The sequence below is a fragment of the Montipora capricornis genome, chromosome 14, assembly GCF_036669925.1.
Source record: "Montipora capricornis isolate CH-2021 chromosome 14, ASM3666992v2, whole genome shotgun sequence".
Classification (NCBI taxonomy): domain Eukaryota; kingdom Metazoa; phylum Cnidaria; class Anthozoa; order Scleractinia; family Acroporidae; genus Montipora; species Montipora capricornis.
In genome coordinates, this window is record NC_090896.1 from 38,422,086 (window position 1) to 38,437,085 (window position 15,000).

The following is a 15,000-nucleotide window of genomic DNA, read 5'->3' on the forward strand; positions in this document are numbered from 1 at the left end:
TCCATCATGCTATTCCAAAAAAAAAAACCACAAAATTCACATTGTAATTTTTTCCCTAGCCCGAATTTGACAGTCATGAGACAAAGACTTTTGTCACTCTCTATGCAAACATTGTTCTACAGAGACACTTGCTCCTTGACACAGAGCATTAACATTGATTGGTTATTTTTAACATGTTGTAGTGGTTTGTTAATAATGAAAGTCTTAAAAATTAATTTGGGTTGGATAGCAAGTCTTGTTATTCAAGACTATAGTCAGAGACATATGTTTATTTTTTTGTATGTTGTGTAATAAGGGAAATAATTCTGGCAACTGGCATTTTGAAAACAGTACTGTGCAGGAGAATGCCTTTGTTGAAATTATTCTCCACTCAATAACATAATAATAGTTAATAATAGTAGTTTGCTGATTGTGGTTTCAAGACTAGCTTGCTTATAACAGGGCCTTTAGATTTTTTTCTCATGGGTAGTTGTACTTAAGGACCGTGCCTACTATTGTTATTGCGCATACGTTCTGAGCATTTCCAGATACTCGGATTTCCTATCGGTATCGCTTACTAATGCAGGGATATTTTTGCACGGTTTAAATTTATGTGGAGAGAGTGTTAGCAGAACTTACATGTAACAAATGCTCTTGGTATTTAAAAAGAAGATTGGGAGTAACCATGCCTTTTTCAGAGATAATTAAGCCTTAATTTGGAAAGGAATGCCATACATTGCTTTGTATTTTACAGCCTTTTGCTATTATCTTTGAAAAATGCGTGTTTACCCCCAATTATCTTTTTTGATTTTAATAACACATGTTGAGATCTGCTTTTCCCACAAATTCATAAAACCGCACAAAAATACCTTTGAATTAGTAGGCACTGTCCTTGTAAATAGTATTTGTGCTGTAGTGATGTCATCAAGGGCTAGCTTTCCACTTTATTAAAGACTGTTTCTGTGTCTGAGTAGTGTATGCACCTGGTCCTGATCTACTTGTAGCAATCTCCTAAGTGAGCATGCCATATTTTCATTATTGTGCCGCATGGTTATTCAGGCCAGCCTGGACTCTTAAAATATGAATTCCTGTACAAATAAAGCTTGTCTCCACTCTTGTCTTTTCCTTGCCAAAATAATCAACAGGGCTCCTTAGTGAGTTGTCTTAGTTTGTCTTTCAATTGCTACAACCCTATTAAGGAAAATTTAAGTGTCTGGTCTTGCGCTGGAGTACTAACAGGCAACACTTTAAACTGAAATCAACGAATTAATGCAAATCAAATCAAGTGTTGGTTTTTGAGGAGAGGGGAAAACCATAGTACCCAGTGAAAATCCTCTTGGTGCAGAGTACAGAACCAACAAACTCATCCCACATATGATGCAGAGTCTGGGAATCTAACCCAGGTCACATTGGTGGGAGCCAAGTGCTGTCACCAGTACGCTGCACCCATTATTGAACAGTGCATGTGATTGAGCAGAATCAACAACTAATATGGTGGTAATTTTTGGCAGCAGTAACTATGTCCTTTAAAACTGTTGCTTATTGAATCAGTCTAGTGAATGAAATGACATGATTTTTTAGCTTTTCTTTTTTTTCATACAATTATAGCATTTGTTAAATCTCCAATTGAGAAGACTAGATATGACACATCTTTGGGAATCCTCACCAAGAAGTTTGTGGGACTCCTTCGAAGTTCAGAAGATGGTGTGGTTGACTTAAACTTTGCTGCGGACCTATTGGAGGTTCAGAAACGGAGGATCTATGATATTACCAATGTCTTAGAGGGTGTTGGGTTAATAAAGAAGAAATCCAAGAATAATATTGAATGGAGGTCAGTATACAGTTAATTACACTAAATCAATATTAAAAATTTGTTGGCATTCTATAAGTCTACAGGGATAACTTTGAGGTTTGGGCAAGGCTGGAATCAGAAATAACAGATTTGGCTTCTGCATAGGGTGAATTAGTTTTCTAGATCATAAAAAAGCCAAAGCCAAGATTTGTCTCCTATCAGTTGCCATGGATTCCTCCTATGGATGTTGTGTGTAACCAGAGTTTGACCATTTAGAACTCATGAATGCCTGTTTTCGTATTCTGATTAATTCTAGAGGGACTTGTTGCACAGACAGCTCTTGCCGCACAAATGGGGTGGAGGCCATTTCTGCCCAAATAATGGATCTTCACACAGATGTTGCCGATCTTGAAGCAAAAGAGTGCTTCCTGGATAGGATGATTTCAAGCTGCCGATCTGAACTGAAAAATCTCACTGAAGATGCTGATGTAGCCAAATATCCTTTCAAACTTCATCCTCTGGTGGTACTTATAATTTAGGCAGGGGGGAGATGCTGTGCATTGTCTGAATAAATAAGTATAAAGTATACCCTAGAAATCTGTGCTTTGCAACTTTGAACCCCTATTGCTCTAGACCCCACATTACACCTACATGTATCTATAGATTGGCTAATTGATTTTCAGAAACTTGGACATCAATGATAGAGGCACAGCTCATGTCTCCTGGACTGAGGCTCTTTGCCCAGAAGCTCATAATAGACCAATTTCGATATATTAAAATTCAGTCCAAAACAAAAGGCGTCATCTCAAGGCCCAGGGGAATAAACTCGTACAAATCCTTATATTTATTCCCCAGAGCCTCGAGATGATGCCTTTTGTTTCGGACTGAATTTTAATATCATATCGAAATTGGTCTATTGCCCATGCAGACTGGATTCTTAATTAAAGCAATGGTCAGTTTTGCCCTATCCTCATACATTTCCCGTTATGACGACACACTACCCAACAACAAAGTGCATGAAAAAAGTCCTTGTAAAGCTGGAGAACCCTTTTGAGAATATCCTGGTTTCTGGAATTACTTGGCAGATTAGGGGATCAATAATCATTTTATGATAACTGCTTGAGTTTGTCTGTCACAAAGAAGCTGTAATTTTTGTGGGCTATATCTCAGATCAAAGCTCTCTCCACTCAAATGCCTTACTTCTCATCTTTAAATTGAAACTTATAACTCTACAAAGCAAAAGATGACAATCTTAAAATAATTTAATGTACATGTATCCTTTTAATTTTACAAGAAGCCTTAGGAGTGTTTGTCATAATTATTTGACTCGCCCATCTCCGGAAATGACCATGTGCTTAAAAACGTAGAGAACAGAGGGAATTTTAACATGAGTCTCTTGGAGTCTGCCACAGTATAATCCTTGACTTTTCATATGCATGCGTATGTCACTTACCGCGATATCTGTGATGTCAAGCACTTCAAAAATAGAACAGTGATTGCCATTAAAGCTCCTCCAGAAACAAGACTAGAAGTTCCAGATCCAAAAGAGGTAATGCTATTGTACGATAAAACACATCTTACATGTGCATAGATATAATTTTAATGGTATATGCCAAAACAGAAGATAGCCTTTAATAAGGCACACACTCTGATTGGCTGCTCAAACTCCGAATATCCTTTGTTATTCACCTCCAAGCGGCTCATGCAGGATTTGCACCTAAAAATATTGTAATCATTGCAGGAATAATGAGTTAAAATCATGTTTTTGTGCTATAGATTACATGTACCTCACCGTTTTAGAATATAGTAAAGAACTACATTGTATTCACCTTGGTGCCAGTATTTATGCACCACTAGCCATCTGCATTTCAGTGAATAGTTTTAAAATATCCTCAGAGAGTGAAGATCCAGTCAACTCCAGCCTGTATTAGCTCTTTGTGGACGAAAGCATTCAGATCAATGTTGTTTGTGGACGAAAGCAAGACAGCAGGTCCACGTCAGCTGAATAGCTGCCAATACGTCAAATAACAAACAAAAAAACAAACCCAAATGGGATGTTGTCTCTTTTAAACTAGGCCTTGTAGGATGCAGGTGAAAATGCCATTTATCTTTAATTAATTATAGCTTTTCAAATGACTCATTTAAAAGACCTCTTATTGATACTGAATAAGATAATATTATTATGTTTTAACATTGGGATAGTGAGGAGGAACAACATTAATTGTGTTGTTAACATTTTCATACTATAAAATATAGTTACTAAGGCCTTTTAAACTGTCTCACTTCACCGGCCAGTGGCTGGATCACTTAGTCTGTGGCAGAGTTTTGACACACTGCAAGCTGATCTTACCAATGAATAGACCGATTGCGATATATTAAAATTCAGTCCTAAACAAAAGACATCATCTCGAGCTCTGGGGAATACATGTAAATATAAGGATTTGTATGAGTTTATTCCCCAGAACCTCGAGATGATGCCTTTTGTTTAGGACTGAATTTTAATATATCCAAAGTGGGCTATTGAAGAAAAGTTTTTTGTTTGGACAGTAATTTGAACTCGTAACCTCTCACATATCATAAAATTAATGCACTCTTAGAGGACTGTCCTGTTAATTTAGCATTGTTTGTTCCTCCAGAGCATTCAGATCTGGTTAAAGAGTGTAAGGGGACCTATTGATGTCTACCTATGTCCAGAAGATCAAGGAAATCAACCATCACCAGTAAAGGACATTTCACCTATAAAACGGCCACAATCTCTGCAAACTACTCCAAATCCATTCCTTTTGACACCCGAGAAAATGCCGAAGAGCTGTACTGGTGCAGCGCTGCCTAACAAGGTTCCTTATCACAGATACAACGCAGAGTTAATGAAAGATGTTGGACCAGTTTTAATAAGCCCACATAAAAATGTCTTTCTTCAAAATAATACTATCGACACCTGTCTTCCCGAAGACCTGGATGACGATTCTTTGATTCCTCTTTCACCCAGTCTCACGGATGAAGAATATTTATTTACACTGACAGACAGTGACCTTTTTGATTCTTGTTATTTGTGGGATGATACCTGATATTGATATTGATCAGATACTCTCTTGATGGTACTTGTGCTTACATTTACAAATGCACTGTGAAATGTTGTTTGTTGGTTACAGTTGCACTTTGTATAACCATTTGATTCCCATGATTGAAACGTTCATTCTCCTAACTAGTACCATGGATTTCTTTGTTGGGTTGTCATGAGAATTTTGTGTTACATCAAGATCACTATGTGCACCTCTCTTAAAGGGAAACTGTCACAAGAAGCGCATGCACTAGCGTCTTATGAAAACTTGAAAAGTGTTAGGTTAACTTTTTTCAAGTTGAATCAACAAATTCAAAATGGTGTCCACTGGGGTGGGCCATGGTGGACAAAGGAGAAACTCCGGCGAATATATGTGACTCATGCGAGAATCCATGATGGCGGCTAGAATTTTCCGTGGGCTCGAGAGCAAACAAACTCAAGCATGCGCAGCTCATGACAGTGCCCCTTTAAGCGTTTTTTTCTGATAATATTCTTAATTCTCAATACCTGTTTGACTGACATGTCATTGAAATTGTGAGGAGGATTAACGTACCAATCACGGACCCCGATCACTCTTGGGAGTCGAAGGGTTACTTTCTGGTTTATATTTCTCAATCTGTTCCAGTTAGGTACATGTAAAATAATGATAAAAAATAATAATATTAACAGTGATAAAAGTGGTGAACAAATCAAAGAGTGTTGTGAATCAGCATCAAAATATCCAGTAATGAATAGTGTAGTTATAATTAAGTGGTAGTCAAAAGCTGGGGTCAACAGAATTATAAAATAGAAAAAAAAAGTAAGCGTGCCTCTTAGTTGACATTCGATTGTTTCAATGTTTATTTATTTCTTTTTTTTTTTCGTTCCATTTACAAAATTTCAGTTAAGAAGTTAGGTGCAATTTAGTAGTACAAATTTAGGGAAGATTGGAGAAAACAATCTTTGGTGTACCGGTTCTTACAATTATTATCAACAGTTGTATAGGTGTAGTTGAGCAATTCATCTCCTATAAATGATGGAACAAGTTGTAGTGTAACTCTTTTTTACAAATAATGGAATAGAGCAGGACGGTATTAATTTTTCTTAGCAACACAAAAACCTATAGCTGCTAATTAGTACTATGAAGTGTACGTAGCTTTAATTAATGAATAATTTCTTTAACTTACTGGTTCGATGGTCACATTGCAACAAAATGAACTGAAAACGTTTTAATCTAGACATGCAGTGTTTTTTTTTTTAATTGCCATATGGTGTGAAATAACGTTTTATTGGCCGAATGCATAAATGGCGGCCAAAAATGTATTCTTTTGTTTATTTTCTAATGAGACTCACTAGCCTCGCTCTCAAGCAACCTTCTTTTGTATTTTGTCCATGCAAACGAGGCTAGTGAGGCTAATTGGCACATAAACAAAAGAAACTGTTTTTGGCCGGCATTTATGCACTCGGTCTATGCTAATTGGACAAAGGGTCATACTCTATGACAAATTATGGCTTTTTAATCAACACCTTTGTAAATCTTACAGACTTTCATTAAAATCTTTTAGATCTTGTAATACTAAGGTTCCAATAAAGAATCTATTTCATAACCTGTTTTTAACTTCTTTTTCCAACTAAAGATACATCTCTGGGCAAGGACTTCCAACCATACAATTCTAATTGATGTAAAAGATATGAAGACATCTTTTAGAATTCAAGCTGCTAGACAATTACTCCACAAGAGTTTTGTATTAATGTTTGTCAAGGTGGGTTAATTTATATTATTGTAATGTATTATAGCAACTGATAGAAATACTAGGATTTTCCGTTTTTCCAAAAGGTCATATCTTCTCCTAGCCTGGGTCACAGACAGACTAAACCAGTGACCCGGCCTGTTTTCGAGTTACATGTCCGGCTGTGTGCTTCACCACATGTAGTGAAGTTGGTTGAGCATCTGGCTGCCATGCGGGAGGTGTGAGTTCGACTCCAGCCGGACCAACACTCAGGGTCTTTAAAAAACGGAGGAGAAAGTGCTGCCTTTGTAATTACATCCGCAAATGGTTACACTTTCAAGTCTTCTCGGATAAGGATTATAAACTGAAGGCCCTGTCTCACAACCCTTCAATGTTCACAACCCAGTGGGACGTAAAAGAACCCACACATTATTAGTTAAGAGTAGGGTATGGAGCTCCCGGTGTTGTGGTCAGGCCTCATTTCATTCATTCATGTGTTGGGTGAGATCGTTAATGGACTGATAGCAGCTGCCACCCATAGATCACTTTCTTGTAAAGAACATTTGAATATGCCAATAGAAAATGCGCTATGTAAATTCATTACCAGTGCCATTATATTTATCTTTCACATGTGAAAATATAGGTAGTCCTGGTAACTAACACGATTAGCCAATGAAAAGCGAGCTTCCCTTTCCGTGTAAGATAATTTATTTTTTCTCCACTACATGAACATTTTTGACTCATTTTGACAAACATTTTGTTTTTCATATCTAGTTCATGTTGCACAACATGCATCTTTCATTGGTTGATGACCACTTTCGCAGTATTTCAAAAGTGAATAAAACAACTTGTTTATAATCTGGACATTTCACCAGTATCTTATAATAAGCAGAACATACTTGGCTGCTTGGGGATACGAATGTGTCTTCTCATTCTAACGGTATCTTGCACTCATTCGCTGTGCTCAATTGTGAGAGAATAATGAGCATTCAAAGATGAAATCCATACCCCTATGTGGCCATGTAATATACTCTATTTATGTCAAACAAGGTACATATTAATAATTATTAAGGTACATGTAGCACCAAGTTGGAGAAGTTTTTACATGGTGGAAAAGCAAAGGTGTGGGGCTTCCTTTGGAATTTAATTTGCAAACGGTTGGACTGAAGTTTTCTCAGATGAGAACTGTAAACTATAGTAAGTCTATCTAAACACTTGTTCATGAAAATAATTCTGAGACATACATTATTCACCAACAGCAGGGCATAGAACTCCCGCTGTTGTGACCCGTTCTTTAGGTGCCTTGTCACCCACCTCCATTGAAAACAAACCGGTTATGAAAATTATGCAAACAGTCCATGAATGTGCAATAGTAATAATAATAATTATTATTTACATATAAATAATTGCATAGCACTGCTTCTTCTCTAACTATCCAGCAGCACTGTACAATATTAACTACTTAATAACCCAGAGTGAGGTTGTTACAGCAAAATCTCAAACTGAGGCCTTGCCGTATTGACCGAGTAATAGAGTGGTCATTACAGCTAGGCTGACGTTTGAGATTTTGCTGTAACGACCAAACATTTGAGTTTATTAAGTTAATTATTAAATGGCTAACAGAAGGGTTCTAAAGAAGAAAAAAAATGCAGAAGCCATAATCAGGCCATGGACATTTCAGGAAAATAATGCCCTGGTGCTCAGCTGCTGTTAACCTGAGGAACCCAGGAACACTAGCATTATAATAAAAGATAAAAATAGCAAAATTAAAGTGAGAAAAATTCTAGAAAGATTACCTTCCTCTACATCCACTCAAACCTTTCTCCCCTGTAACATATTCAACAACTTTATTTTTCTTCCAATGTTTTTTCTTAAAGTCATCCGTATTGTCTAGGGTTTATCTCACACCTGACTCAAAAAATTCCAGTTACACAGGACATTGAAAATTATATTATGAAATGAAATGTATATTTTGGAAGAGGTATCGTGTAAGGTAAAAAATCATCACCCTAATGCCATTTAGTCAAAAAAAAAAAAATTTCTTTATCTTTTGTCCTTTCCTGCAAAGTCAGATGGATACTACTTAATTTTATATCAAATGCATTTATTTTGTGAATATAATTATATCACCACTGTTTATTTTTTTATTATGGCAAATGAAAATATAAAGCCGTTATTTGTGTGGTCACGCAACACTTCTCCCCACACAAACAACTTCTTTGTGTGCGTGACGACAAAAAGAACAACTATGTAGGAGACTATCATTAATTTCTTTTGTATAATTATAACAATACAATGTGTGAAGGAGGCCCTTTGAAGGGAGAGGGGCATAACAACTCTCACAGAATGCCTTTTATTAGGTATCACACAGCTCATATTGTTTACCAAGTCATTTTGCGTGTTTTTCTGTCCTTTGTATTTCATCTGTATGACAAGCTAATCACATTGAACCTTAAGAGGGCTGCTAAATAGTCCTTTTGGGAGCACACAGCCTATTTAAGATTGTGTTTTGGGTCTGGCGCACAGTGGAATCCTGATCCAAAGAACTTAAAGATCATAACAGTTTAAATAGAATGCTTGATTTCCAGCTGTTTTGTGATTCCATGTTCCTTCTTTCACAACTCAGTTATAGTGAAAAAGCAGACTCACAAAAATGGCTGAATATTGACCAAAGCAAAATATACACTTGAATAATAATATGAATGATTATTAATTATTATTTAAATTATTTATAATTTATTAAATACTGTTCAATTTATTTCAATGTGACACACTACACACTAGTCTCACTAGTGCTTGGATCAATTAGATGATTTTTCTCCGTTGCACTTCTGCAGTCACAGCCAGGACTCTTGTTGTTTTCTTGGACAGGCAAAAGAGCATGATGAGTGCTCTTGCTTGTGTCTGATTCCTTTTTGACAATACTCTCTTCCTTTTGTTTACTATCCTGTGACTGACTTTGGCTTGTCAAAATACTATGATTCCAAGTTGGCAGCTCATCATCTTTCACAAGCTGTCCTAACATTGTTTGCATTTCTTGAGCAAAGGAGCTTCCCAGATCCTCATAGGACATTTGCAAACTGCCAATTTCCGGTGAATTGTCATCATCATCATCATCATCATCATCATCACCACTACCAATAAAAGCATCTGTTTCAGTGCTTTCTTCCTCTACATCATCCATATAGTCAACCATCCCTTCCACATATTCTTGGCAGCTGCCTTTACCTTGAATAGCAATGATTTGATCAGCTTCAGTTTTTTCTGGAATTAACTCCACCGAGGGAGTCGCACTCAATGATTCACTCTCTGCTCCATCAATGGATTGCATACTCTCTTCATCTTCGCAAGCAGAACTTTCTCGCACCGGCCCTTGACTACCTTCAAGGGTCTCTTTACTGTCTGTTTTTGGGATACTCCTGGTAAGCATAGGTGCAGACAACAAGTTTATTTGTTTTTCCAGTTTTCGTTTGTCATAATGTTTTTTTATACTCGGTACCATGCTTGCAATTATCATGCACAAGACGACACAGGAGAAAACGGACAGTATGATAACTGACCATAATCCATCATCTTTGTCATCATCTTTTTTCTTCCTTTGAGCTGCAACATCAACAGAAACCCCTGGGAAAACAATCATTGTCCCATTTGTCACCACTGAAGCAGATGTCCCTGATGGTATCAATACTGAAGTTTTTCCTGCAAATTCTAAAAGATGATTGCTTGCTGGAAACATTTCCTGTTGTGTGAAAACAGTTTGAATTGCTATGGAAGGAGTAGGGGTAACATGTGCAACTACTGATGAAATCCTTGTGGATGTTGATATACTGGAAGACATCTCAAAACAAGACACCAAACTATCAAGTTCACTGAATGTGATGTTGAATCCTGTGTATGCCAGTGCATCATCACTGTGGAATTTGAGCCGAAGAGTGTTTCCAGCACTGCATATTGTAGAAGGGGGGAGATTACTATTGCAAAACTTTCCAATCACAGAGGCATCTGAATCAGAACTATTCCATACAGTGAGCGCATCATGTGGGCACCTCTGACGATTTACATCCCCTTCGACATCGAAGTTGACAAATTTCAAGCGCACCAATTTGCCCTCAGGTACTGTGACTGTCCAGATACACTTGGAGTTGTGAAAATACTCTTTTGGAAAGTTGGGTGAAATGATTTCCCCACGAATTCCCTGGAGATGGCCACCACACCCTGGAAAGTACACAGAGTAGAATCCCACCTCGGGATCTGATGCATTAGATTTAAAATGCACCCAAAGTTTGCCGCTGTTAGTGCCAACAAGAGGGGGGAGACTATCCAAACTGCAGTAATGGGCTAGGACTGTTGCTGATGAATAAGGCATATTTCCATCTCTGAGCTCTGCAAAACCATAGCTACAAGGCAAGTTAAAATTGATAAAATCCATATTTAGTTTCGTGATGTTTGGAACATCGACGTGCCACAAACAATCCTGGTCTTCAGTCGGAGAACTCTTCGTCATTATGAAACCAGGTTCAACACCTAACGCTTCGCCGCAAGCGAAAGTGCAGCCATACAACTCTAATCTCATGCAAATGAACGAGAAGTAGCTCACTGGATAAACTCGAACAAATCGCGCGGTGATCTCGGGTGAAAGAACGTTGAGCACTGTACCATTTCGCTTTGTGTTCCCGCGCAATATTGTTTCGTTTTTGCTGTCTACGTACGTACTCCAAGAAAGCCCATTTGTACTGTACATAAGTTTGTACTTGCTCACGCGACCCATACGAAGTGACATTTCTTCTGCCGGAGGATAAAACCCTTGCGATGCTATTGCAGAAACCGCGGTCAATTTTCTCAGATCGATTTGAAGGTATAGCCGTTCTTCTAAAGTATCGGGATTCATGGAACACCAAGCCGATTTACTGTTCAATCTAGCGTGGTATGATGGAAAATATTTGTGAGAATGCGATGCTCTGATGTAGGAATCTTGTACACGACCACTCTCTAAACCCAAAGGCATATTGCAGTCGTAACAGCTCGAATTTCGTTGACTTTCTCCTTTACAATTGGCGCCCCTGTTTTTAGGAGCAGGATTTGAACAATTTCTTTCTTTATACCGAAAAGGCAACGAGTCCGGATTTGAAGGGATTTGGCAAGTGCTCCATTCTGTCCAAGCACTCCATTGTCCATCCACCGGACGAGGTTTTCCCGAATTCCACCAAGAAGAGCTTTCTGGCACTAAGCTTGCCAATGTCCCTAAAAGCAAGAGCGTAACGCAGAAACTATTCATGATTCAAAAATAACCAGACGATCTTTGAAGAAACTTGAAAAGCGAAAGCGATATCTGTTTATCTACAGCCGTCGTACTCGACGAAGAGACATCTTTCGATTCGCAATCTGACAAGGTTTACACTCGTTTAGCTTCCAGTTTCAAATAAAAATAACTTCAGTGCAGGCCGGTTATCAAGAAGAACCTTCAAACCCTTCCATCGTTTCAAGATTGATAGAAGCGGACAAGCAACAAACCTGAGAAAGTTGTTTTGAACAATTGGACAATAAAATCGGGCGGAGTCTACGGATTTTGTAACCAATTGAAACAAGAGAATGTGGCATGTGACGTGATGTAAACACTTCGAGTTTCGTTGGAACAGATAACATGGGAACAGAACTGTGGAGTATTAATCATTTTTAAGGAACTACTTTTAGATAAATTGAAGGCCCGTTTTAAACGTCGCATTTTACATGTGCCGAATCTGATGCAAATGAGAGAAAACAATAGATTTTCGCATTTGCATTAGATTCGGCGTATGTAAATAACGACGTTTGAAACGGGCCTTAATGTCCATTTGCACTACAGAAAAAACTGGGTCCGGACGCCTTACGCCTTACCTGTAAAAAGCAGGTACACAAAATTAATATCTTGAAAATAACTTCCTGTACACGTTCCACTTCCGTTTATAAGCCCACCCAGGATGCATCTGGCAAGGATTAAGATGGCGGACGAGTAAACTTCGTACCAAATTTGAAATGAGCTCTACAGAAGGCGTGTTAAGGAGAATTTCTAGATTAGGGAGGTTTCTTGTAGATTGCCAAGCGCAAGTGAGATTTATAGTTAACCGAAAATGAATTCTATAGCAAACTATTGAAATGAATGCGTGGAGAGACATAAAGCGTTTTAAATGTTGTTTTATTTTTCCAATAATTTAGACGCTTCAGTACGGGAATTGTGTGTCACGAAAGGATAGCATAACAAAATATGCCTGTGATAAAGAATTTCAGGCTCTCAAGCATTGCATGAAAGAAGCGGTAAGTTAAATCTACAGTAAATCAACTTTCCCTAACCCCCCACGGGTGACCAAATCAACAGTTCTCCTCAAGAAAAAGAAGCCCAAAGTGACTGCACAATGGCCCCCAGAAAAAGGTAGAGGATATTACATGGCCGCACGGAGACATGAAATTTCTGTTCGAGAGTTGAAAAACATTTCACGAGTGAGTGCAGCGAACGAGTGAAATATTCTTCAACACAAGAAAAGGCATCGAAAGGCGCGACTTTCATGTAACCATAGCAACAGTGATCTTTCCACGTGTGAAAATAAGATGTTATCTTCACGTGTGAAAATATCATGTTTTGCACGAAAGCTCACTTGGTGTGTCATAATTTGGTGTTTCTATAATAAATAGCTATATTTCTTGTTTACAAACATTGACGTCACATTTCTTTTTGAATTTAAATTTGCCAACCACGGAACAAAAGAAGTCATTGTTTCAACACCCAATTAGCTTTTGGTTGGCAATATTACTAACAATGGGTGACGTCACGAGAAACATTGCTATTACTGATAATGATAACGATAATGATGATACAGTTTTCATTTGAGGAACGGAGATGTTCCATCATCTTTAATGAGCCTCTCTTTCTGAAATTGACAGTGCCCTTCTCCTTTTGTAGGCGAAGAAGGCAAAGCCTTAGAAAGTGGACCTTACCGACTGCTTATTCAATCAATCCATGTATTCAAATTTCAACGTGAAATCACAGAGAATTAAGAGGGCTCTTTTTCTGGTGCAGTTGATAAGAAGTGGACTTAGTGATCATCAGAATTTGTGAAGCCCAGTGTGCAAACTGCAGACTCTCCAATGTTCTCATTATTTTATCACATCTTGGCAAAGGTTTAGGCTGTTTGAAAGTCAGTATCACCATGTATTCAGGTCAATGTTTGAAGAGGCCAGCTTCCAATGCAGAGAAAGAGAATGCATTGGGACTGCAGCAATAATTACATTCTACTGATTGTTTGAACTGAATGCTATGTAGATGTTCATGCAGTGTTATAATTTAGAATAGTTCTTTCAGATTCTTGACATGCTTTGTAATTCTTGTGCATTTGTCTCTCTGTTGTTAGAACGTACTTACTAAAACAAGGAATGACCTACAATGAGCTACAAATAAACAACGACCTACAATGATCTACAATGATTTACAATGAGCTACAATGAGAGCTCTACAATGAGCTACAAATAAACAACGACCTACAATGATCTACAATGAGAGCTCTACAATGAGCTACAAAAAATCTGCAATGATCTACAATGACCTACAGTGATCTACAATTGTAATTACTAAAACAAGGAATGACCTACAATGAGCTACAATGAGAGCTTTACAATGGCCTACAATCAATGAACTACAATGACCTACTTATAATAAATGACTTACAATCAAAGAGAAAGACAGAAGAGGATCAGGGTGAAGAGCTTAGTGAGAAGAAAATATTCAGTGTGCGTTGTCACACAACGCAATTACAGAGTGGAATGTTTTTAACCTTTGTACTGCAAACATGCTGCAGTACCCTCAGAGCTGCAATAATTTTTTATTTTAGCTCATTATGGGTAATTACTGTAACTCATTTTAGTCTATAATGTACCTCATTGTAGGTCATTGCAGATCACTGTCGATCATTGTAGCTCATTCTAGGTCATTGCTGATCATTGTAGAGCTCTCAGTGTAGGGCATTCGTTGTTTGTAGTAACTATAGTTCCGTATACACAATTAATTTTTATGTGACAATAATTTTCACATAAAAATTGATTATGTAGAGGAGGAAATTTGGTCAATTCTTCTCTGACAAATGTACCGGTCTTTACTGAAAGCTGGCATGTTAGCTTTTATGTCACAAATAAAAGTTGTCAAATACGAAAAATTGCTCAAGTACACAGCTCGTCACATAAAATGTGGCAAATTCCCAGGCAACCTCACCATGTTCCTGCTTTATTTCTGCTGGCCAAAGGCACTGCTGACCCACTCAACTGCAAATTGTCAACAATGATTGTTGTTATTTGTTCTGCTGTCAACACGATCAATCTACATGTATGTGCCACATTTCACATAAAAGTTGCCTGTGTCGAGAGGGCTTTAATCATTGAAGTCATCATATATGAGGGATGAAGCAGGCATGACCCAGACTGAGTATAGTTAGAGG

At 37.8% G+C, this 15,000-nt stretch overlaps 2 protein-coding genes and 1 long non-coding RNA gene across 4 annotated transcripts in view; 2 read left to right on the forward strand and 1 right to left on the reverse strand.

Moving 5' to 3' along the window:
* LOC138032737 (transcription factor E2F2-like) overlaps positions 1 to 6,418 on the forward strand; it is an 8,201-nt gene extending 1,783 nt beyond the window's left edge. Inside the window, exons 3-6 of the mRNA XM_068880445.1 lie at positions 1,588 to 1,810; positions 2,088 to 2,267; positions 3,206 to 3,320; positions 4,408 to 6,418. Of these exons, the coding sequence (XP_068736546.1) occupies positions 1,588 to 1,810; positions 2,088 to 2,267; positions 3,206 to 3,320; positions 4,408 to 4,839 (950 nt within the window). The 3' untranslated portion in view covers positions 4,840 to 6,418. The remainder of the gene's footprint in view (positions 1 to 1,587; positions 1,811 to 2,087; positions 2,268 to 3,205; positions 3,321 to 4,407) is intronic.
* Positions 6,419 to 8,368: 1,950 nt separating this feature from the next.
* On the reverse strand, positions 8,369 to 12,105 carry LOC138032730 (uncharacterized). Its single transcript, XM_068880436.1, has one exon. The coding sequence runs from the start codon at positions 11,814 to 11,816 to the stop codon at positions 9,315 to 9,317; it is 2,502 nt and encodes an 833-aa protein (XP_068736537.1). The 5' UTR covers positions 11,817 to 12,105; the 3' UTR covers positions 8,369 to 9,314.
* A 350-nt stretch (positions 12,106 to 12,455) lies between these two features.
* The window catches only part of LOC138032747 (uncharacterized), a 4,448-nt gene continuing 1,903 nt past the window's right edge, over positions 12,456 to 15,000 (forward strand). Inside the window, exons 1-4 of one of the 2 annotated variants that reach the window (XR_011128445.1) lie at positions 12,468 to 12,625; positions 12,734 to 12,832; positions 13,476 to 14,019; positions 14,071 to 14,721. This is a non-coding gene — a long non-coding RNA (uncharacterized lncRNA). Of the gene's footprint in view, positions 12,626 to 12,733; positions 12,833 to 13,475 lie in introns of both variants that reach the window. The other variant, XR_011128444.1, reaches the window with a different exon arrangement.